General features: G+C 37.7%; 1 protein-coding gene across 1 annotated transcript; it reads right to left on the minus strand.

Annotated features, from left to right (window-relative positions):
- Positions 1-2,630: 2,630 nt before the first annotated feature.
- On the minus strand, positions 2,631-16,224 carry LOC139742567 (bcl-2-related ovarian killer protein homolog B-like). Its single transcript, XM_071653099.1, has 2 exons — positions 15,244-16,224; positions 2,631-2,848 (listed from the first exon to the last, which is right to left on the minus strand). Exons 1-2 carry the CDS (start codon positions 15,907-15,909, stop codon positions 2,690-2,692), a joined length of 825 nt encoding a protein of 274 aa, XP_071509200.1. The 5' UTR covers positions 15,910-16,224; the 3' UTR covers positions 2,631-2,689.
- Between the last annotated feature and the right edge of the window lie 8,589 nt (positions 16,225-24,813).

The following is a 24,813-nucleotide window of genomic DNA, read 5'->3' on the forward strand; positions in this document are numbered from 1 at the left end:
TTTGAGTAATTGGCTTGACATTTGGCACATGCAACAACTTTAGCATATAGATGTGCAAACTTAATCTTTCATCAATGGTGAACAATGCATTGCCATGGTAACAGCATCTTTTCACTAAAATGCATACAAAGATATTGTGGATTCATGTAACAACCTCAGTCTTTGAGCATTTAGCTTGAAATTTGGCCCACCTGACCACTATGGTACGTACATGTGCAAACTTAACCTTTCGTCATTGTTGATCATTGTGTTGCCATGGTAACAACATAGTTTGAATGAAAATCATACAAAAACATTTTGGATTCAGGTAACTCCCTCAGTCTTTGAGCATTTGGCTTGAAATTTGGCACATGCAACCATTGTAGTTCAGAAATATGCAAACTTCATATTTCATCATTGTTAAACAATGTGTTGCCATGGTAACGGTGCATTTTCAGTGAAAATCATACAAACATTTCGATTCTCCTGTCTCTGTTTAGAGCATTTTGGCTTCAAATTTGGCACATGTTACCTCTACATTACCTAGATGTGCAAAAAATCTTTTGTCAGTGTGGAAAATGTGTTGCCATGGTAACAGTATATTTTGCATGAAAATGATACACTAATGTGAATTCAACTAAACCCCTCACCCTTTTAGCATTTAGCTTGAAATTTGGCACATATGACGGCTATGATATAGGGCCTATAGTTGTGCAAACTTCATTTTTTTTCTTAATGTCCAACATTGTGTTGCCATGGTTACACAATTTTTAGTAAAAACCATAGAAATCGTCAGTTTATTTATCTTGCTCACTCAGTTTTTGAGCACTTGATTTGAGAGGTGGAACAGTGCATTGCCATGGTAATTTTTTTCTTTATTAAAAAGTAAGAAAAAATAATCCTGGTTGAGCTAATTCCCTCAATTGTGGGTGGGGGTATATTAATCACAATGAGTGATAATTCTAGTTAAAAATTCAGATTGCATCACTTCAACATAGTGCTTTGTTACGAGATATGACATCAAAGTAATTAAGAAACTAGTGGTCCATCTCACTTGAACAGTCTCTTGAGATGGTTCCCTGTCATCAGTTGAGATGGATTCTTAAATATCAATAGATTAAGCAGGAATTTGTATATTCTTTTGTCAAACATTTTGTCTACCAAAATGCAGTATGGAAATGTACTTATGTAAATCCATTTCAGACAATCGATATTCAAGGAATTTTAGAAGTAATTTTAGAATTTAATTGTTATTTGAGCTTCTTAATGTTTTAAGGTGAATTTACTTCAGAGTTTACATAGATCTTGCTCCCTACTGTTGTATGTAATACAGTTTGGATTCAATTGTAAATTTTCCCTACGGAATAGTGGAAAAATTAGGGAAGTCTGGTAAGAAATAAGGAAATGTAACACGTTTTCAGAAAACATTTCTTGACTAGTCCGTATGAATATGCAAATACATGCAGGTGAAAAGTGTAAAAATATTTTGAAGGAATGACATCAATTCCCTCATTTGGACGTTCATAAAGACTGGACAAGATCTGTTTTCTGGAAATGTGTGAAATTGAAAAGAGGCATATCTTCCTTATTTCGTAGCTGATTTTCATAGTCTTTACACCATTCTGTGTAGGGAAATTTCTTCTTTTTTCTAATTTGATTACACTAATTTTGGCCTTTACTTCCCTCTTGATTAAATTAATACTATGCATCATTCCAAAAAATCAAATAATTCTTTAAATTGCATGCATGGGACGTACAAAGCGTGTAAATCTAAACGTCAACTTAATGGAGGCTGTATTGTTTATTACACAGCATCATTTCTAAAATTTAAGTTATTAGAATTCATATATAATCTTATATTTGTTCATATTTTCCATCTTAAGACTTAACGATGCTCACCAGGGAAAGAAATACATAAAATGAAAGTGAATCGAGTCGTATGGAGTCATCTTGCAAGATTTAAAAAAAAAAGTGAAAAAAAAGTAATCTATTTGGCAATGAAGGTTCCAGTCGTCTAGTAACTTGTTTACAGAACACAGTGAAAGAAGCATCAGTAACATGAATGTGAAGATGTGACCATCTGAGACTATTGCAAAATATGCTCTGTTTTCATCATGTCGTATTTCATTTTTTCTGGAGCTTACATGTGTATGACAATCATCTGTATATTTTGTGACTTATCGATGTTTGTGAAAAATGCATCAGTTTGATTTTGTTAAAATAAATAGACCTTTACATGTGAAGAAAGTACATCAATTGGCTGTCATTTTCAGTAGTCTGAGTTTAAATCCATGATGGATTTATTTGAAATAAATCCAAGGAAGGCTTAAAATAAGTCTTTCGTCGCTTAAAATAAGTCTTTCGTCGTTTAAATCCAAGCTGGATTTATTCTAAAAACAAGTCTAAGAAAGATTTAAATGTAATCTAATAAGACTTAAAAAATAAATCCTATAGACTTGAAATTTAAGTCGAACATAGACTTAAATTTTTAAATCCTAGCTAAGACTTACTTTTAAGTCCTAAGGTTTTGTCTGTATTTACAGTCCGCTAGGACTTAAAGAAATAAATCCTTAGGACTTAAAAATAAATCCTAGAAATTAAGAGAGTATACAATCTTCCGTTATACGGCGTGATGATGGTGGCGCTCTGTATATGATTTTCACGATAATCAAAATGTCATTTTATCTCGATTTTCTTTGCAAAATGTCTTTCACTGATGCGGATCTTTAACCATGGTCCAGGGAGACTGGAATGACATTCTCGCGGCTATTAGTATCAGGGCCAACCCGAAGAGAACACCGCCCAGAGTCATGGCCCAGTAGCCGCTGTTGTCTCGCCTCTTTCGCTTGAATGTGCGCAGGAGATCCACCTGCAAAAGATACGACAAAATAGACACAGAACATTCGTCACCATTATGCTGACAGAAAGGTCTTCATATTCGTGTGGAAAGTAAGCTGTAAAAGCATGAAACTGATCATTAATTCACAAATACAAATCGTCGGTAATTTGAGGGACCACTAATGACATTCCATAATTATAACAACGGCAACATGCTGTCCTCATTGATTTGCCTTTCTAGCGAAAGTGACTTATGGCCTATATTTTGAGAGCTTTTTTTTTTTTTTGCTGGTCAAACTCTCACAAGTTTGACAACAGCATGTAGCTTCTCTCGACAGGGAAGATTGTAAATAATCATACTTCTTTGATGAATTTTAGTAAAGGTGTAGAGCATCTCATCAAAATTATTATATCGGCCAATGCATACTATATTCCATATCAATTCAATTCAATTCAATTACTTTATTTCCATCAAAAAAGGTAATGAATGTAATAAAGCATATGTATTTAATAAATGATATTGAATTATTGTTTCAACAAAAAAAATTTGTATGAGAAGTACAAGTCATGAAGTATAATGTAATGTACGAATGAAGCACATGAGACGAACAATGCGTACGATAATACACAGATTTTAATCCAATTGTGTTCATGATCATAAAGGTTGATAATGCATTTGTATGTCAATAAGATACACCCGTTATACAGGTTTATTGTATAACGTTATTAATGCAGGGAGGTGGTTCCCACCTCTCAAACACAATTTTTCATTATGTATCGCTATTATATTTGATTATACAGACGAATTATATATCAATGTATATCCAACACATAATTCACATGAAAAGTAGTGGCTGTTTTGTGTATGTATGTAATTTGTAGAGCTGACAGAATCAAGCTGATCTACTTCCAGCGGCAGAATAAATAAACCAAAAAAAAATCTGGTTTGTCACATTGTTTGTTTTGTTTTGTTTTTATTTTGTGCAATGCGCAATATTGCGAGACTTCTCTCTCGACTCTTGAACCGAAGAACAACTATTCTTTTCTCTCCCCAATCTTCGAACTGCAATGTGATCCTCTGGGCATTAGTCTTGGAGAAGGCGGAAGGAGTCAAAGGACATTATTAGTATACAAGACCTAACTAAAGACACAATAACAGGTAAGACCACCTAACATCCTTGAAGCGAGGGTAGTTCGAAGGACCAGGAATAATGATGAATGTGTGTACTAGTATAATTGGTTAGAAGAGAATTACTGCCGACAATGGAATGGAATGAGTTTGTTCTTCTCTTTCATAAAATCACACTGCGCGAATTTCAAGTCATGTCCAGAGCTGCAATGTCGCATGATTTGAGCCCAAAATTTCAGTATAAGCCTATATAGACCAGTTTTGTTCACCGCTAATTCATTCAATTTTTGTCACCATTGCAAAGCATACACTGTTTTTCCCGGCATTATCATATTCATTTTGTAGATCATTCGCGTATTAAACTTTACGACATGTATATTTCTTACACATTGTTAAACAATATAATTTGTCAGATATATACTTTGTAATAAGTATTACCTTTGTTAGATGGAAATAAAGTACATTTGAATTGAACTGAATTTAACATGTCCAGAGGGAATTTTGGATGATGGAACTGAAGGCTATATGAAGAGTTTGTTCGCAAAAAGCGATAAGTCCATTTTTGAAGATTTTGAAGTATCGGTCTCTGTCATAAAGTACAAAATAATACCTTTCAAATGATATATTGGTCACTACATAAAGGTACATTTTTGAAGTTATGTTCAAAAGAAGCAAAAATTTTCTTATTATTCTCTTTATTTTTCTTGACCTTTAATCGCAAATATCTCCATTTGGCAAATATGGACTTATCGGTTTTTGCGAACAAACTCTTCATATCAAGATTCAGATTTACAAATGAATGAACCTAACTTCCACTCTAAGCGTTTCCAAAATACACAGACTGAATGATAATAATCAGACTGACTACATAAACCTAGCTTGCAAACAAAACATTACAACGTCATATAAGCGCGATATTTCAAATAAACTCAATTAACTATCTAAAAAGCAATGGCTTTGTATATTCATATAAACAGCAGAATCGAAGACTGTATCGCATTGAATGTCAGAGACGATGGGCGCTAAAAAGTGAAAATATTGGTGATTGGTCTTCAGACTACAACTGCACTTGCGTCGCACTACACATTTTATTCTGACAGGAATAAGTCTAGGTGGTATCTTTATTGCTTTAGCGTGAAGAATTTATAGCGCAGTCTTTGCTCCACGTTAATTGACTTTTCTATTGTCACTCATGGCCCGTCATAGCGACAGCTCTGCGACATATCAGCCATTATGCCCATCAACTGCGCATGCTCGCATCATCTTCATCATTAAATCGTGTGGCCTGACTTGCTTCATGCCTCTCCCACCCAAACATTTTCAAGGATAATGTTTAACAATATCCGTTGCGCGTTGCTTCCTCTGTTTTTTTTTCATCTTACATGTCTTATCAAACATGATACAGACAATCCACACAGAAGTGTGTATTCTTGCTGTTGATCGAGCCACATTGGTGTTGACTCAAACTTGTTCACGGGAGAGCTTGTTACAGGTGAATAAACAAAGCTGCTCTATACGACATGTATATATTTCGTTAGAGTGTGGTGTTTGACAAATATCGATGGCACTTTGTCAAATGAAAAATGAAACTGAAACATGATATTGCTGGTGAAGACTGAGCATGCAGCCCAAAGAGAGGAATACTATAGCACGTGGTGGGGAGAGGAAGAGACGGAGAAGGGGGAGAGAGAAATATGAGAGAATAACATTTATATGTATACTGCCTTAATTCTCTCTCTCTCTCTCTCTCTCTGCGTCTGTCTGTCTGTCCCTCTCATATTATATAATACAGGTATATATCACGATATTATCGTATATATTACGTACATACACATTATACAACTTACATACGACCACAAACACATTCATGAAATAATATACATACATAAGATTATGCACAATAATGATATATATTAATATGTTTATATTTACATATGAATATGTATCATATTCATTAATGTATTCATATAAATATATATATATATATATATATATATATATATATATATATATGCAAATACCAGTACTAAGAGGGACGGGATTTCTAGCAAATTATAGTGTATTGTGCATGATACAATGGACTAACCTTATACAGTCATAAAAAATGCGGGAGGCGAAGCGAGCTAGCTCCAAGATGTTTATGTCACTTTGTATAAAACAAAATGGGCATTATTGTCTAATTGATAAAAAACGCGCGAAAGCCAAGCGAGTATGTAGTAAACAGTTTCGCATTTCATTTCATAGAAAGTTTATATCATTATATTACTATCAGTAGCATTTCTATTACAATTATTGTTAATTTGATGTGTCGGCTGTCCATGTTCTTTGCCTGAAGCGTTTGAACAGTAACGTGGGAGAATCATAAACACCATCCTATTCCAAACCCTGAAAACTTGGACCACGCATCACCATTAAACTCTGCGCCGCTGCTCTATAAACAATGCAGCTTAGCATTATCGTCTGACAATGTTATATAAAACATTATCATGTTCAATTGAAATACGTACGTCCGTACACAAAATGTATGAGTTATAGAGCGGAACAAGCCACGGAAGAGTGGGCGGGAAATGGGGGGGGGGGGACCCACAAGCTTTAGTGATGAGGTTTGCTTTACGGCGACAGTAAACATGACAAATTTTGGGAAGGCAGGAACACGGCAGGGAAAAGAATATTCAACACAAGGCATAGTCTTCAGGTTACTGTCACTAGGCGTATAGTAAAATGTATGGAAAGCAGCGTTTGACCAGCTGTAAATTTTGCTTACAGTGCAGTCAGAAATTGTCACCATTTCTGTGACATCTTAATCCGTATGGCATAATCTCTTTGTGTCTCTTGTGACAGAGAAATACAACCGCGCTCGCGCACACACACATGCACACGCACACACACACACACACACGCACACACACACACATCATACAAAATATCTCACATAATGATCGAACATATCCTTGTACGGTGTTTTTCTCAGATATGCCCGTCATTCCATTTCTTCTTATGCCAGCAGCTACTGAGATTTTTTCCCCCAGCTCATAACCTTTGAATGATCCGGAATTCCGCATAAAATCTCTCTAAAATAACATTAAATCAATAGCAGTGGAATGGTTGGCGTCATTCATAGGCCTAAGCATTTCTCTTTTCAGAACTACTGCAGAAATGTAACTTGCTCGCGAGACTTCTCAGCATGAAAGAAACAGAAAGAGTATATAGGAAGAGAAAAAAAAAGGAGAGAAAGAAAGAAAGTGAGCAGGCGGGACGAGGAAAATAAAACCATGTACAGCGGTTGTGTTTCATCAAGGCGCTTCAAACACACAAGCTCCTTCGAATTGGTTTCATTTGGGATATAACTCCCTGTGCTCTGTTTATTCATACGCGCGGAAGTCAGACAGCTGGATGATCGACATGGTGTTTGTTTTCCCGCCCTTTGTATAAAGACGCTAGGTAGACACTCGCCCGTAAAGGAGAGCGCCTCGGTATTGCGCTATACTCTCTCGATCTAAGAAAAGTGACAAAGTTTCATATTCTCCTCTCTGTTTATTCTCATTATCTCAGTTACACTTGGGTCTTTTTTTATCTTCCATAATCGATTTTTTCTTTCCGTTGGTCTGCATTTCTAATTATCTCCTTTCAGCTTATATTTTTTTTTTCTCGGTTTCGATTTACATTCCATACTCAATAAGTATAGCTCCTACCAGTTAGAGAGCTATAATCTCGTTACTTGAGAAAGTACAGTTTGAATACCTACATCCATTTCATGTTACTCAGATATCATTCGCAGACAAAATGTACGACTTACCTATACATTTATCACTACATCACTGCGACTTGACGTATATAGCTGCATTTCTCATACTATTACTATCGCTACTGATGTTGCTTCTCTTGCATGTTCTATCATTACTACAACCAAACGGTACTAGTATACATATAGGCCTATTACTCGGGACTGGTTCATAGTACATCCTGTCCCATGCCTCAGATTTCACTAACAAAGAAGCCGTCTTTCACCCTCCCATGAAAACAACAACAACAACAACAAATAAACTGAGAGAAAAAAAAAGAAATTTAATGATAGATAAACGTACAGAGATGAGCCTAAAACTCATAACGTTCCTGAATGCATGCAGAAATACAAACTCTGCATGATTTTCATCTCAAGTATAGACTATAGCAACGCATACGTATTCGGCGATAAACATCTTCAATCATCTTCGCAAGACGAGAGAAACAACAACAACAACAACAACAACAACAACAACAACAACAACAACAACAACAACAACAACAACAACATCCCCCCCCAAAAAAAAAAAAATCTACCAGCCACACCCTCTCCCCCATGCACTACCACCACCACACTCCACCCCTTCCGACCTGTCATGCTCTTGTATGTCTCTCTATCCAGGTGAACGAATTGAGACGGGGCTTCAGGTTTCCAACCTTTTTTTTTTTTGGTGAGAACAAACCTCTCATGAAATATTAAAGAACATACAATAACATTCTAAGAGGAATTCCAGTTCATTTGATGAAAATTGGTTTTGAAATGGTGAAGATATCCAAAAACAAAGAAATCCTAACAAAAGGTGGCGTCCACCTATTGTAAGGACCACTTTGTTTCACATTGTTTTTGGATTCCACAGCCATATCGAAACCGATTTTCATCAAAAACTTTGAATTCCTCTTAGAATTGTATGCTGTGTATCATTTCGTAAGTAGTTTCTAATTATCTCGCAAAATGTTAAAGGACAAGTTCACCTTCATAAACATAAGGATTGAGAGAATGCAACAATATTAGTAGAACACATCAGTGAAAGTTTGAGGAAAATTGGACAATCGATGCAAAAGTTATGAATTTTTAAAATTTTTGTGTTGGAACCGCTGGACGAGGAGACTACTACACCTTGTGAGTCATATGCGTACAACAGTATAAAGAAAATGTAAAGAAAATTCAACATATATTCACTTTTTTCGCATAATAAAAGAACACTTGACTTGCCTCTTTCTAAAGGCACGGGAAATAATATTACCCATAACTTTATGTCGGTAACGAGTCAGGGGAATGTGTACTTTTTTCAAAAGATGAAATTTTGTGAAATTCTCTTTATATTTTCCTTATATTGTTGTACGCATGTGACATCTAAGTTATTCATACACTGCAGTAGTCTTCTCATCCAGCGGTTACTGCACAAAAACTTCAAAAATTCATAACTTTTGAACGGATTGTCCGATTTTCCTCAAACTTTCAATGATGTGTTCTTCTAATATTGCTAGATTCTCTCAATCCTTATGTTTATGAAGGTGAACTTGTCCTTTAACATCTGAATCCTCCATCTCAACAAAAACTATACCATCCCTTTAAGTAACAGCTAGGGGTTCGGGAGCACTCGTGTCGTTCGCAGCACACAGGTCTGCAAGTATTGAATTTTGATCCCGAAGTGCAGGGAAGGTCCATGCTGTGAGAATGTCGAGGCAGGTCACCGTAGGGCACAAGGGTGTGGCGGATAAGAGCAGCATCCCTGGGGTTTTACCTCTCTGGTCTCGGCTACGATAGGCCTCCATCAAACTGGAGTACAAAATTGGGCTTGGCATGGAATGCTGGCAAATTCAGGGGTACAATGTTATTTTTCCTGATCGTATACCACATATTTCATATCTTGATTACGGTGAGTCGCTGTGGTATGATGATGATAATTCAATGATAATGCTTGTAATCATCATCATCATCATTATCATCATCGTCAGTATTATCATTACTACTACTACTACTACTACTACTACTACTACTACTACTACTACTACTACTACACTGTGCTACTACTGCTACTACTACTACTACTACTACTACTACTACTACTAAGTTCTTCTTCTCCTCCTCCCCCTCTTTCTTCTTTTTTTTTTCCCTACTGTTACTATACTACTACCAAGAAAGCAATAATTATATCATAAAAAGAAGACACTGGTGATGAACCCGAGCAGCAGTAATGACAATGTGGTTTGAATTAATCCTTCTGCATTAGCCGCTATAGAACTTGGTGCCCTTTGAAGTTGAAGACACGGGTGGTTTCCGTTATTACATGCAAATAAAAGGAGCAATATACTTGTACATTTTTCTAAATATGATATACGCACGAGGGAGTGCATCAGTGTGTGCTTTTCACAAAAAGGATGAAGAAAACTTTATATTGAAGTAAAATGTCAGGGCATCACTGTTTTTAAGATTTCGTCATCTCTCTGTCGGTCTGTCTGTCTGTCTGTCTGTCTCTCTCACACACACGCACACTCACACACTACTCTCTCTCTATCTCTTTATCTTTCCTCGCCCTTTTGTCTCCTTTACTGTGTAAATTTCATTTCTGCCAAATTATAGTGGTGTTCACTATCCAGTATGATTGAGATTTGATGATTGCATTAGCTACTATTTTGCTCTCCTTATTATGTTTCTTGTAAGCTATGTGAATTTGTGTTTTTCCCTTCGTATCCTGCAATTACCCCCAGAGGGCAATTACCCCCGGCTAAATACTGGTTAGTGGTAAGGTTAGAGTAAAGATTAGGGTTAGGAGTTTGGGTTAGGGTTAGGATTGGGTTCAGGATTAGGATTAGGGTAAGGGCTAGGGGAAGGGTTCGGTGTAATTGCCCAGGGGTAATTGCCCGAGACCCCTAGTTATATCTATAGGTTCCGGTACATGGATTTATAATTATACACTGTATAATATTTTACGTTTCCTTTGTTAAGATTTTTATCCCGGAATAAAGTGAGAGTGCACTGTACTATAATGTAGACCGTCAACGCGACCTACACGAGAGGTTCTTGGGGCTTACCTGGAAAAACTAACTTCTATTGGTGATACCGGACATGGTGTAGCCATTGACAATGATTCTATTTTTGGAAATTATTTGGCCCAGCATGAAAAATCATATCGTATCATGTTTTCTCACGTCAAAGGTTATTTCCTTTTTAATGCGTGATTTTATCATAATATACAGAAGGCTGCTTTTCACTGTGAAGAGATTCAGACTTTCACAGAACTCGCTTAAAAACGTGATAAGTATAACTCCTGTTCTTGATGATCAAATTTCTTTCCACGTTCAAAGTCTAATAGCAGACGTATCACGTTTGGCCAGGAGTCGTGTTTCCGGAGGTGTTATCCAGTCAAGGTTTGCTCTTATCTGAGCGCACGTATTGTGATCTTGTATTCATTCATACCATCATGATAAGTGCATTATACGAATGTAATATTGATTCTTGCTTAAAAGCGTATATATAGAGAGTTGAGTGGAATTCATGACACAGCTGTTGAATACTAAACGTCTTTGGCTGTTATAAAGCGGTTGGCAAGCAAGATACGTTAAAATTCTTTCAGTGCAAGTCCGAAACACTGCATGATTGCAACAAGTTCTCATCGAAGTATACGAAACCCGTCAAAAAGGCAAATTCCCTGACCCTATTGACTTCTTCCTCTCTACCAGTATGGGAAAAAAGTGCCATGCAATGCAGCTCCCCATCCACACTTTAAAGAGAACACTATCTCTCTGAGCAGGCTCCTTTTGGTAGTGGCAGTAGAAAAAAACAACAACAACTTTATAGGCCTATATGGATGAGAGTACGGAATGAGATTGTATTGTGTCTTTGTGGAAAGTGAAGAAGGGATCTTTCGAACGCATGCATCAATTTTGACTCTTTCCCACATGAGATTTAAACTTTGACTGTCCTATATATACACGGGTCAGAATATTTTGGGGTTTTCCCCTCTAACTCTGGCGTTGAACTCGGAACCTCACGATGGCTACTGCATTATAATACCAACTGAGCTATGTTACCTCCCGTTCACCTTAATACTGGCCGACCCTTGAAAGCGCAGGACAATGACAGACAAATAATACAACACTGCAATACAAATGCAACGATCTTATCTCTTCGACCGATATGTAGCTGTAATAAGGCCACCAGTTTTTCTGGGTCATCTTCGTATGAGAAGAGAGCACAGTTTTGCTGGCGCAGTCAACAAAATCAAAGCGTGAAATCTCATTTGCATCTCTATAAGCTGGGGGTATGATGGTCTGAACAATGCGATGAATTAATATGACATTATTCTTTCCTCTCTTGGGAACTTCAGTTCAACAATGTAGTTCTACCCCAGCCCTCTTACGTGTCACTAACCGTGACAACGGAGGTTAAACGGTGAGAACAGGTTCACGAACTGTGAAGAATTCCGACCATTATCAAATTCCAGACAGTTTGCGTTTGGGTAAACAGAGAATCGAGGCATGGTACAGCCCATCTCTGGTGATACAGTCTGCAAGAGCGTGACCAAAATGAAAATGATATTTTATATCGAGGGAAGACGAGATCCTCCCTCTTATATAGCAGGCTCTACAGATATCCTTCCCCACCCCTCCCCTTCTCTCCTCAACCCGCCCCACACCCCAACACACATCTACTACATATTCGATACATACATCCATCCACACTTTTCATCGTTGCATTAAATTTTCAATCTGAGGAATCCATTCATGTTATGTAGTTATCTCCGTCGGGCCAACAACGCTCAATTTAAAATCCGAAAACGTCAGAGGGGTCATTGTCAAAACACTATATATCATTTTAAACATTGCTTTAGATTATTTCATTATAAAACAATGTCTGGCTCTTTATGATCATGATAACATCATTAGATATTTCAAGAGTAATATGATAATTTGAGTACTCTGTATATAAATCTGAATTGAATAATTTATGTTTAACATGGTCCAGAAACAGAAAATACGAGAGCCATGTGAAGCAAAGTATAATAAGGGGGAAGGTTGACAACATCATAAATTGTGTTTGTGATATAATTGAAACACTTCATATATTTCAAGTATAATATAATCGGATTATACACATGTATAACATTATATTATACATATAATGTATCTTTATATACACGTTTAGTGTATGTATTATGCGTATTTGCATCATTTGAATATAGTCCTTCACCAATAATAGTATATATATATACATATATATATATATATATATATATATATATATATATATATATATATTGTTTGATAATTTGAGAAACTAAAATAAGCCTGATTAGTTTCCGGCTGGTGACTCTGGCGTCTTCTCACAAATTTGACAAGGCGTGTTAATCGCAGCATCATCAAACAGTGCCAAACTCTTTTTCTTCTTCTGTGTTGGTTCATTATACATCACATTGGTCCATGCCAGCATATTTAACATGACATATGATTCATTCCCTATGCACTACAAATTAGACACAGCCGTGTTTGAACTACATAAGTGTATGACTATATATAAATATTACAAATACATAAATACATATAAATATACATGTATAACATGTATCACATTTGCACTTACATCGCAGACATCTATACTATACAAAAGCGCCGTGAAATTGCGGTAAGCATTTGAAAACTGCACCGACATCAACACAAATACAAATACGCCTACCACATAAAAATCCGTCGCCTGCATTTAGTGTTTTTCATTGATCTGAAGGAGTTTGTTTGTTGCTTTCTTTTTTTTAACATTATTGTTCTTCTGCACATCAAGCGCAAAGACAGAGTAATACCTTTTCCCCATGAGATCGCGAAAGGATAAGTGCCTCTTATCTACAGATTTTGCCACTTATGTGCGACAACACTGAAAGAAGTCAGTAATTCTGTACGATATACCAGTAGAGTTCGTATTTTACAGGTGGTGGTAAACATCGGAGCGGAGGGCGGAGAGAAAGGGGCGTGATGAGGAGAGAGAGGGGAAGATAGAAGGAGATAAAGACAGAAGACAGATAGAGAGAGAGAGAGAGAGAGAGGAAGGGAAAGATAGGGGAGAGAAGAGAGAGTATGGGAGAGAGGAAGAGAAAGATATATAGAGAGGGAAATATAAGACAGAATAGAAGAGAGAGATAGGAGAGAACGAGAAGGAGAAAGATATGAGAGAAAAGATAGATATAGGGAAAGATATAAGAGAGAAAGAGAAAAATAGGAGAGAAAGAGAAAAAATAGGAGAAAGAGGCGAAAGATAAGAGAGAGAAGAGAAAGATACAACGAGAGAGGGAAAGATGCAACGAGAGAAAGAGAAAAGAGGGGAGAGGAAAGATAGAAGAAGAGAAAGAAAAGACAGGGAGAGGGAAAGCGACAGCTATCATACAATTTTTCATCATCGTGATGAAACATTTCCCTCACAGAGATTACAATATCATTCGTACTGCAGTCCTCATAAAAAAAGTGCAATTTCATCAATTCAATTTAGTTATAATAATTATATCAATGTCGACTGATATAATTGTAGATGCTAAGGATAGCGCCTATCATGTATGTTGTGAAGGAGTAACGGTAAATAAAAACGATTTAACAGTGATAACGGTGACAACAATGTTAGAATATAAATAATAATCATCGTCATCTTCAGAACAGTGAGAAAACGACGCTTACAAAAACCACTCGAGCACCAAGGTTATTATATCCACGGCTTGCCTTCACTATATTGATCAGGAAAACAAGCGTTGACAAAGCTGAGAGACTTAAAGGGATGGTGTATTTTGGTTGAGATGGGGCTTTAGGGCTTTTTTTTTAGAAAACACTTTTATGAAAATATGAAAGAAAGTAAAACTCTTTAGAGAAATTCAAAGCTTATTGGATGAACGGTTTTGAAATGGCCGAGATATCCAGAGACAAAGTTTTTCTAATAAAAGATGGATCCCGCCTTTTAGTAGGACCACTTTGTTGTTGGATATCTCGGCCATTTCAAAACCGATTTTCATCAAATAAACTTTGAATTCTTTTTTTTTTAATCGTGGGTACGCTCTTTCATTTTACATAAGTAGTTTTAAGAAAATCGGTTTTGAAATGGCTGAGATATCTAAGTAAAAGACAAATATTGAATCAATAAGTAATACAGTGAATATTTCTACTTTCATTATTACATTATCGTCTGTATTACTCTCACTATCATTATTTAGACATTATCAATCACCATCATCATCATCATCACTAGGCCTATAGTGCAATTGTTATTATCATTTTATTACTATTATTACTATTACTATTATCATTATTATCACGATGATTATTATTATTATTATTATTATTATTATTATTATTATTATTATTATCATTATTACTATCATTATCATTACCACTACTACTATAGTATACTACTATCATTTGCATTAGCGTTATCACTGTTATCATTGTTGTTGTTGTCATTGTTATAACAACAATACTTTAAAGGGGACAATTAACTTGTGGATGCAATATACGTCCTTAGTTTTAGCTGATATCCTTACCCATCCTCCTTGCTGGGCGATCCACTTAACTAGTTTGGTCTGTACATAGCGGGTGAGCCACGCCGTGACACTGTGTATGAAGATTCCGTTTCCTTGCTGAAGACACTCAACGGACAGTGCCGAAGATACCACGAAAAAGGCCACAATCTTCGCCCACGTGATACCCGACTTGAAGATGGCGTTCCCGATGTCGAACACGACTTGCTCGACGGTGGCCTCCGAGGAAATCGTGACGTTGAGCTGCTTGGTGATGTCCCGGAAGAGATTGGGGTAGAGGCGCTCGAGCTCCGACCCGATCACCTGCAGCTCTCTGCAGACGGGCGAAGCCTTCTGGCCGCGTATCGCCATCGACGCTCGCAGTCCACTCTTCGCGCTCCCGCCCAAAAACCCCAATCGCTTTAACTTGGAATGGATGAACTCCTTGCAGATAGCAGACGACTGTTCCTTCACGTCCTCTTCCCGCGCCTCCCATGGCAGACCTAGACCTGTCTGAGTCGCCAGAGTGGATAGAAGAGAACTCTCGGAGAGGTATTTTGTGAATTTCTTCGCCACGGAGTCTGGGGTTGGACTGCCACTGCCGACTTTGGACACCTGTGAAAGCTGGCGCTGAGGCGGGTGTCGTCTGCTGGCCATGAAACGCACGATGTCCTCAGCCGCGCCTGCCATGCTGGCTTTACAAGTAGTAACCACCGAGCCAGCTAGGTTAAAAACATCGAGCAGACAGACGCGTATGGACAGAAATACGCTCACTCGATGCGAAAGTGAAACTAATAAGAGTATGCAAAGTTTATAGTCGTAACTCCAACACGGTCAGTTAGCTAGCAATAAACACTCCGTCTTCGACAAATCAATTACCATTACTTCTTTCCCGTTTCCTCTACCCACAGTCATAAGAGACAAATTGCATTATACGTCCGTGCTGTACAGTCTATTTCCGCATTTATCAGCGCAATGAGACAATCTCGCACAATAGTTTCAGACACAGGTAACACATCAGCTATGCAAACCGCGCGACACTATTGTGAAGATCGCAGGAAAAAACCACAAAAAACACTCCCTCACCGACATAAATCGTGATTGCATGGCTGTCGTACGAGCGCGTAGGAGTGGCGGGAACGCACGTGCTGCATTTCTGTTCATCCAGGCCTACATGTTTGATGGATGTCTTTAATTCATCCAGGGACCTGTCAGGCGTGGAGTGGAAATGCATAACACCCCGTCATTAAAGTGTTAGACTACCTCAACGTACATTGTTATGTTTATATAGAAATATAGAGCGACACAAATTTTCATTGCATGCGTTGGCAGCCTGACGCACTGAATTTGGTGCTTCATAATTTAGACATGGTGTAAGTTTATTTAACATTCTAATTCACGTGCTACATATAGATCGATGTTCCCAAAATATTCCATTGAAATTCATGTGACTTAGAATAATGTTAGATTTAAGGTCAACGTTAGATTCGAGGTCGAACATCGATTTGAATAAAACGCTAGTCGTTTTAAGGAACTGCAAAGATCAGAGAATGGATAATTGCAATGAGCAAGTCGTATGTGCTCTTTTTACACCTCTGACAATGTAGACACACTCCCAAAACACACGCACAAGCATACCCACACACACGTTTACAGAAGATGTTTTACTTGAACCTCCATTTGCTGAGCTCGTTTTGATGGGTACAGGTAAACACAGCCATATTCGAGCGGAGAGGATTAAAACTTAATTAATAGCTTGCGACGACGAATTAAAATCACAATTAAAACAGTCACTTTTCGCGGCTTCGCGAATTCTTAAGTAGTACTGTCTGTGCGAGGTATACATTAACCTTTCCGTTGACTGTCCTTTTCATTTTGTTTACTCCATGGAATATGGATAAACAACCTTGATAAGGTGTGTATACGTTCGTCACTAGTGTACTAATGAGCAGAATTATACTTTGGAGAAAAATAAGAAGTCTGCGAGGCTCACAGATGTTGCCATGGCAACGTGTGTGAGCCTCGATCACAAGCTATTGAGTGCATACTGTGTGGATGACAGCAAACACGTATATGTCATTAATTGCAGGCGTGTTGGTTGTTACGTAATATCGCCACTCTTATAACCTGTAAAACGAGGAAGTTGTGTTCGCGTGCATTTCAATTTCGTGAATTACGCGAGAGCCAGGATTCGCGAATCAAAATACACGCGAAAGTTCTTGTCTACACTATATATATGCACTGAATGCCAGTGGCAATTCGCGAAAATCTTATGCCGCGAAAAAAAGCCGTCGGCTCCAATTCGAAAAAAAAAAATTCATGCCGCGAATATACACGTTTTACAGTATTTAAAACACAAGCTGCTCAGACGAGCACGAATGAGTTTACGTGTCTCTTGGGAGATGGAGAGTGTAAGACAAAAATATATTGGAGGAATGGCAGAAGATCGACAACGAACAGGCAGTCGTCAAAATGAGGTTCTCACGCAGTGCATGTATAATCGCTTTGCTCAACTTCTGCTGTGAAATGACGTCTCATGCAAAATGTGCATGGCCCCGCTCCGTCCGTATAGGCTTATGATAATACTAGTACACGAAATCTCTAGCGGGTTATCGAATAATATGACAATGTCATGACCAATAAAATATCACCGTCGAAAGATAAATAGGCCCCTAAATCAATGTCATCGGAACACGGGTGGAAGTATGTTATCATGAGCACGTGCTGGCCTGCACTTGGCTCAGAGACACGACTGTACATAACACAGTGAATGTTTCATCGCCAGAACAAAAATTACTGTCAATTTTGCCATTCGGCAAATGTCTTTTACGATCATTCCCTCCCATTCGTCACATATGTCAAGGTTCAAAGTATATTAATAAAGAAATATATTCGTCACTCACTGTCAAATGAACTCATGATCATGTATATTATCATCTATTTCGGGACATAAAAGAATTCCAACCATGACGGAGAAAAAAAAAAACCCCAGCACTCTATTCAATTCATATCGAAATACGGAGTTGATCAATACAGCCAGACAGTTAATCCTGAGACAATTATCATTCCTGCATTTCTCCTGGGAACATGTACCGGTGATACTCCGGGGAGCTAATGATCCATGCAATGTGACTGTAAAATATAGTCAATGAGTCAAATTGACTTCGATACATATGATACAGGCATACTCGAACGAGAGAAGAAACAAATTACACACTCGAGGACAAAACGAACTGAATGGTAAAAGATTCAGGAAAAAAACAACAACACCTATAGATCTTCCTGTGATCTAAATACCATTCCATTGAAATACACTGCCATATTTTCTACGACTGGATAAATACCTCTGCAGCAGTTATTACATGATTATTACATGAATTACCCAACAGAAAGGTTTTACTATCCAAGCTGTAATGATGAGTGGAGTTTTTGCTCTCTCGATCGATTCCTTTGCTACTAGGATCATAATCTAATATGGGGTGGGTTATACAGGTTAAAGTACTAAAGTACTCGTCTACTGACTTCCGCGTAAAATGTTCTACCGGCTGTAGATGGAACAGTGCATTACTGGGCACAGGCTCATCAACAAAGCTGAAGGCAGTTAATGTTTGGGTTGCTATGAAATTCCGTGGGAATTCTGTCAACTGCTTGGGTGCGAAAAACAAACAGGGTCATTGCGAAAAGCACGGTACGTCTGTGAGTGAACTCAAAAGCGACATTGCTAACCATTCAAGCTGCACACACACCAATGACTGCAAATAAAAAAGAGCATGCCACTTGACTCCGCAATTCACGTCGAAACTGGCTTTATTGTCGGTTCGCTTTCGGTGAATTTCCCTATCATTTCCGTCCATGTTCTTTTCCAAGGAGGCGGAACTCGACTGTGGTTTGGAAAGGGAAAAAAATGGCACAGATATATAACATGTACAAAAAAGAAACAACTTTGTGGCTTCTTTGCATTATATAAATTATATATATAATATATATATGAATAACAGCAATTAGTTTCTGCTCGGAGTCCGAGAAAGTATAGATTCACAACAGTAGTTCAATATGAAAACTCCGTGAGAGGCGTAGTTTTGACGAATTTTCGTCCATATGGCTTTGTCAAGTCAATGACAGATTTTATTTTGAAGCAGATATAAATCAAAATAAAAGATGCGTCGTATGACTCACGACGCATCTTTTATTTTGATTTATATCTGCTTCAAAATAAAATCTGCCATTGACTTGACAAAGCCCTATGGGCGAAAATTCGTCAAAACTACGCCTCTCACGGAGTTTTCATATTGAACTACATATATAAATATATATAAATATAAATATATATATATATATATATATATATATATATATATATATATATATATATATATATATATATGCATACATACATACATACACACACACACACACAATTAAGCGACCCGGGTTCGAACCCGAGTCTGGACTGAGCAATATTGTGTGTAATCATATCGTCACCTCTAGCAAGAGGCAAAAACACTCTGTCCCTCGGATAGGACATAAAATGGAGGTCCCGTGTGTGACAGAGTCACATCTCATGCACGTAAAAGATCCGCTTCATTCATTCATCGTAAAGAGCAGGGTGTTTAACCCGGTGAAATGGTCCCGCCTCACATCCAAGACATTAGTGGACCGATGGAAGACCAGCTTAGCATAGCTGAATATGGGCTATCCAGCCATCTTCTCAGATGGAAAATGAACAAACAATTATGTATATACATGTGTATACACATAAATACATACCGTATAAATACATCACATATATATTCAATAATGCGTATTGTTGCAAATGAAAGTGTCTAAAATTAACACATTCTTATCCTGTCTAGTTTCATTTGGTACACATTACTCCCGACATTCTGACAATGACATATTCCGGCACAGTTTTGAAACTCACTGAACAGAGTATGAATGAATACTCAGGTTTCATTTTATTATTGACTACTTAGGTCTAGTGAGTTCGAAGATTCTCGAGGTCTGTTTAAGCTCTATAATGTATTCTTGAAGACAATTGTGACGCCGTTAACATAACAATGCAAAACTAAATCGACAATGGTAATCATGAGACACATAATTTGAGCGCTGACACAGAGAAGCCCTACACAATCGCTACATTGCATTTGTATGTATCTGACATTAACCCTATTCCAACTTGGGGGGGGGGGGGTCAAATTGCCCCCCCCTCGACATTTCGCGCCACGATTCCGCAACGCGCAAAGATTTTGCCGCGTCGTTTCATGACTTTTTTCATTGATGTCTCCCGCATATTTTGAGACCAAATTTGCGACGTCCGGGTACACTGTTCTGAAGTTACGTAATGTTTTGCATATGCATGTCAACCCCAAAACGGCTCAAATTCATGATATCGTGTGCACATCCAATGCAAATTGTGGTTTTTTTTTTGGTTAAATTGATATAAATCAGATTATTTCAACTTTAAACCATTGAAATTAATCAATTCTAATGTAGATAAGCTTGAAAAAGTGCCTGCAACAAATTTTGACAAAAAAAGAAAACAAAAGGTCGAAAAAAAACAATAAGATACATAAGAAATTAACAAAACAATAAAAGTCAAAAGAAATTGATTTTGATTTCGCTATTTTTTTTACAAGAAAATTGTTCGATGTGTCTTGAGGAACTCTGACACAAAAATTTAGGGATCCTTCAGTCATTTTAATGGAATTATAGATGAAATATGATTTCATGCGTAAATTTGCATAATTAATTTACTAAAAAAGAAAGCCAATATTTTTCTTTTGTATGACCATGTAATCTTGTAGTTGACATCCGGCTCTATCTTCAGGCAAAATTTTGCGGCGATCGCGCGATCGGCGGCCGAGATCTGAAGGGGGGGGGGGGGGGTATCAAATTGACACCCCCCCCCCCCCCGTAAAAACTTGGTCTCAAATAGCCCAGTAAGAATAGGGTTAAACACTATTCCTGATTGTTGTCTTTTTTTACGGGCACAATGTAAAAATGGCCCCCGTCATTTAACAACTGTCGAATGTAGTATTAGACTACCATTTCTTTTCTTGTGTTTTCATGTACAGGTATGAAAACTTCTGTGATTTGATGCGTGTCGAAGCGGAACTTGATGAAGTATTATATTCATTGGTATTTAGGTATCATGGTCAGCTGAATTATCACAATTTGTTTTCAACGCAAATAAATGTGTGTTGTGTGTGTGTGTGTGGAGGGGGGCTGCCTTCCTCCCCCCCCCCCCCCACCGCGTTCCGCGCCCCACCATGTAGGCCTACCATCGCCACTGAAAATATTTAACAGTGCAACACATTATCCCTCTTTACTGCATTCACGCATTTGGGTCACAATGACTTTGTTAGTTGTTTTGTTTTGTTTTGTTTTGTTTTGTTGTTTGTTTGTTTGTTTTTGTTTTTGTTCTACTTTTTCATCGTTGGGGGTCATACGTGCAGAATTCAGTGTTCCACTTCACATATTACTTCATTTCATCTTGGTAACTTATTACAAAGACTGAAATAGGAAACAGCCAGTCATTTCCCTTGCTCTCGACTACAATAGGTAAGTCTGCACGAGTAAAAAAATGACACAACCATCATCGGCTGATAAATCTAGCATGAATACTTGCAGTATCTCTTTCACCATGCTGATGGTGCTGGTGCTGTTACTCCAAGTCATCATTATCGTGACCATCATTGTCATCACAACCATCGTCATCACCAGCATCATCGTCATCATCATTTCTCCATCAGCATCACTATATCACCACCATCATCACTACCACATCACCATCACCATCACCACTATCATCACCACCACTATCACCATCATTAACATCACCATATCATCATCATCATCATCATCACCAACATCACCAGCAACATTATCACCACCACCATCATCATCATCATCATCATCATCAATATCGTCTTCATCACCATCATCACCATCATCATCTTCATCACCATCATCGTCACAATATCACCGTCATCCTCACCAGCACCACTACTACCACCGTCATCATCACATCACCATCATCATCATCATCCACCATTATCACCCTCAGCACAATGTCTCTCGTACACATGTAACCAAATTCTATGATGGTTTGATGGTGATGTATGTATAGAGTATGGAATTGTGACTGACAAGACATACTTGAACCTTGGGAAACCATCACAAAATGCAGAAGAACACAAACAAAAGAAAATGTAAGCTGAATATTGTTACTGCAGATATTGCATGACAGCTCAACGGTCTGAATCCAGTGAACATGTACATGACATTCATTGGAATGACATATTTTCACTGTTTTCAATTTAATTCTTTTGATATTGCAATGACATTTTAGATAATGACGTACCACCGTACAACATGTATCTGTACACAATCACTGACTCCTCATCAGCTCTTAAAGGGGAAGAGGCTAGTAACTGATCAGTGGGAATCAGTGGAAATGCTGGGAGATGATTGTTCCAATCCTTGTGGGATTCATTCTAGAGTTCATTGTATATCTATTGTTGTGTGAAAATGATTTGCTTCAGAACCGTCTCATATTCAAGTAATGTGCAGATTAATGCTCCGTCACTGACCAGGGACACTAACCTGGAAGCATTAAACTGCACATTACTTGAATATGAGACCATTCTGAAGCAAATCATTTTCACACAATAGATATACAATGAACTCTTGAATGAATCCCATAAGGATTGGAACAATCATCTCCCAGCATTTCCACTGATTCCCACTGATCAGTTACTAGCCTTCCCCTTTAGGTATGGTATAGTTTTAGTAGAGATAAGGCTTCAGGTTTCCAGCATTTTTGTGAGATGATTAGAAACATCTTATAGAATATCAAAAATCATGCAATTCTAAGAGGAATTCAAAGTGTATTTGAAGAAAATTGGTTTTGAAGTGGCTGAGATATCCAAAAGCACAGAAATCTTAATAGAAGGTGTAATCCACCTTTTATTAGGACCACTTTATTTACTTTGTTTTTGGATATCTCAGGCCCAGCCATTTCAAAACCGATTTTCATCAAATAAACTTTGAATTCCCCTTGAAATTGTGTGCTCTTTGATATTTCATAAGAGGTTTCTAACTACCTCGCAAAAAGTTTAAAATCTGAATCCTCATCTCAACCCAAAGTCTAATCTCCCTTTGACACAAAGTCCAGGGGTAATTTTGCTCCAGAAATTATATCCTTGGAATTGGGTGTCTGAACTTTTACTGCATATTTTCACAGGAGAAAGATTAAACGGGATGGAACTATTCAAATCCATAAAAATCTGCACAAATTCAGAGAGAAAAAAATAAAGATATAAAAAAATTGCTCAATCGAAAGAGAAATGTTATTTTCCATCTTCAAAAAGTTGTTGCCAATTTAAGGATAAAGTATAAATTAAGTGATTCGGAGATTTTTGAATGGATACAAACAATGGTCTATGACCAAAATATTGGGCTCAAATCACAGAAAAATGTTTATTCGACCATAAGAACTTATTTGAACTACTATTTGCAAAACACAAAGTACAGAAAAAAATATAGCACCAGAAAACAGAAATGAAGTTTCCATGATTTTGCGATGAAGTAAGACATCAAAGGATTACAATGCATGGTGATCAACATGTGAAAGAACAATATTGTTAACAACTTCTCATCTCTCACCCAATCATTTCATTTTACAGGGTAATCTTGATTATTGAATAAGCATGCACATGTATATATTTCAATGTTGAAATCATATATTGCCGAAATTACTATGTTTCCTGCAGAGTTGTACACAGTACCTTATACTACAGCACATTTATCAATACTGTAATGTACTGTTGCACAGGCAGGAACCAATAAAAGAGTCAAGGCTGGAGGGGGAACAATAAATCCTCCATCACACAGGATTGTCTTGTGTATCTATGGCATTAGGCCTGGACCGTCATAGGTGAAACAAAGACCAGCTTGTCTCCTTCATCTAAAGTGTTCATTGACCTGTATGAGGTCCCAAGTGAAACAAAGACTAGCTTGTACATTTTGGTCCGTCACATAATTTTGGTGCCAAAAACTGGGAAGATTAAGCAAAGGAAGACACATTTGTTAAATTGTTATAGAAGACTGGTGATTGTCTTGTCAAGGGTGCAGTTTACAAATATTCATATAATTGTACTGAGGAAAATGTCCGAAAACCAACACAGCATCCAACAAAGGATTTTAATGGGACAATGGGCACCCCAGCACCATGTGACCTCCTGACTCCAGAGGGCGTGCATTCGATGCTTGCTGAACTCCGAGACAAGCATATAGTCCAATTCAGTCAGTGGTGACTCCCCTCCAGATGGCTGGCTTAGACTCAATGGCAGAACACACAGCCAAACCCAATGTCTAGTGAGCAACTTTGTACCAATTAAACAATTTTTCTATTTTCTCTGGTAACAATAAGCAGGGCCCCAGGATTGAGGGTTGGGTGAGAGACATGAGGCATCTCCTCCAGTTGAAAGGTTCTACTACGCTTGCAATCCCCTTCAGTAACATCGTCAGACATAAGAGTGGTAGGGCAAGGGACCTGCCATCAGGGCGAAATCCCAGCTCCGGAGACTGTCT

This window comes from Diadema antillarum, unplaced genomic scaffold, assembly GCF_040938485.1.
Source record: "Diadema antillarum isolate AM-2024a unplaced genomic scaffold, OU_Dant_1.0 seq00001005_RagTag, whole genome shotgun sequence".
In the NCBI taxonomy this organism is placed as follows: Eukaryota; Metazoa; Echinodermata; class Echinoidea; order Diadematoida; family Diadematidae; genus Diadema; species Diadema antillarum.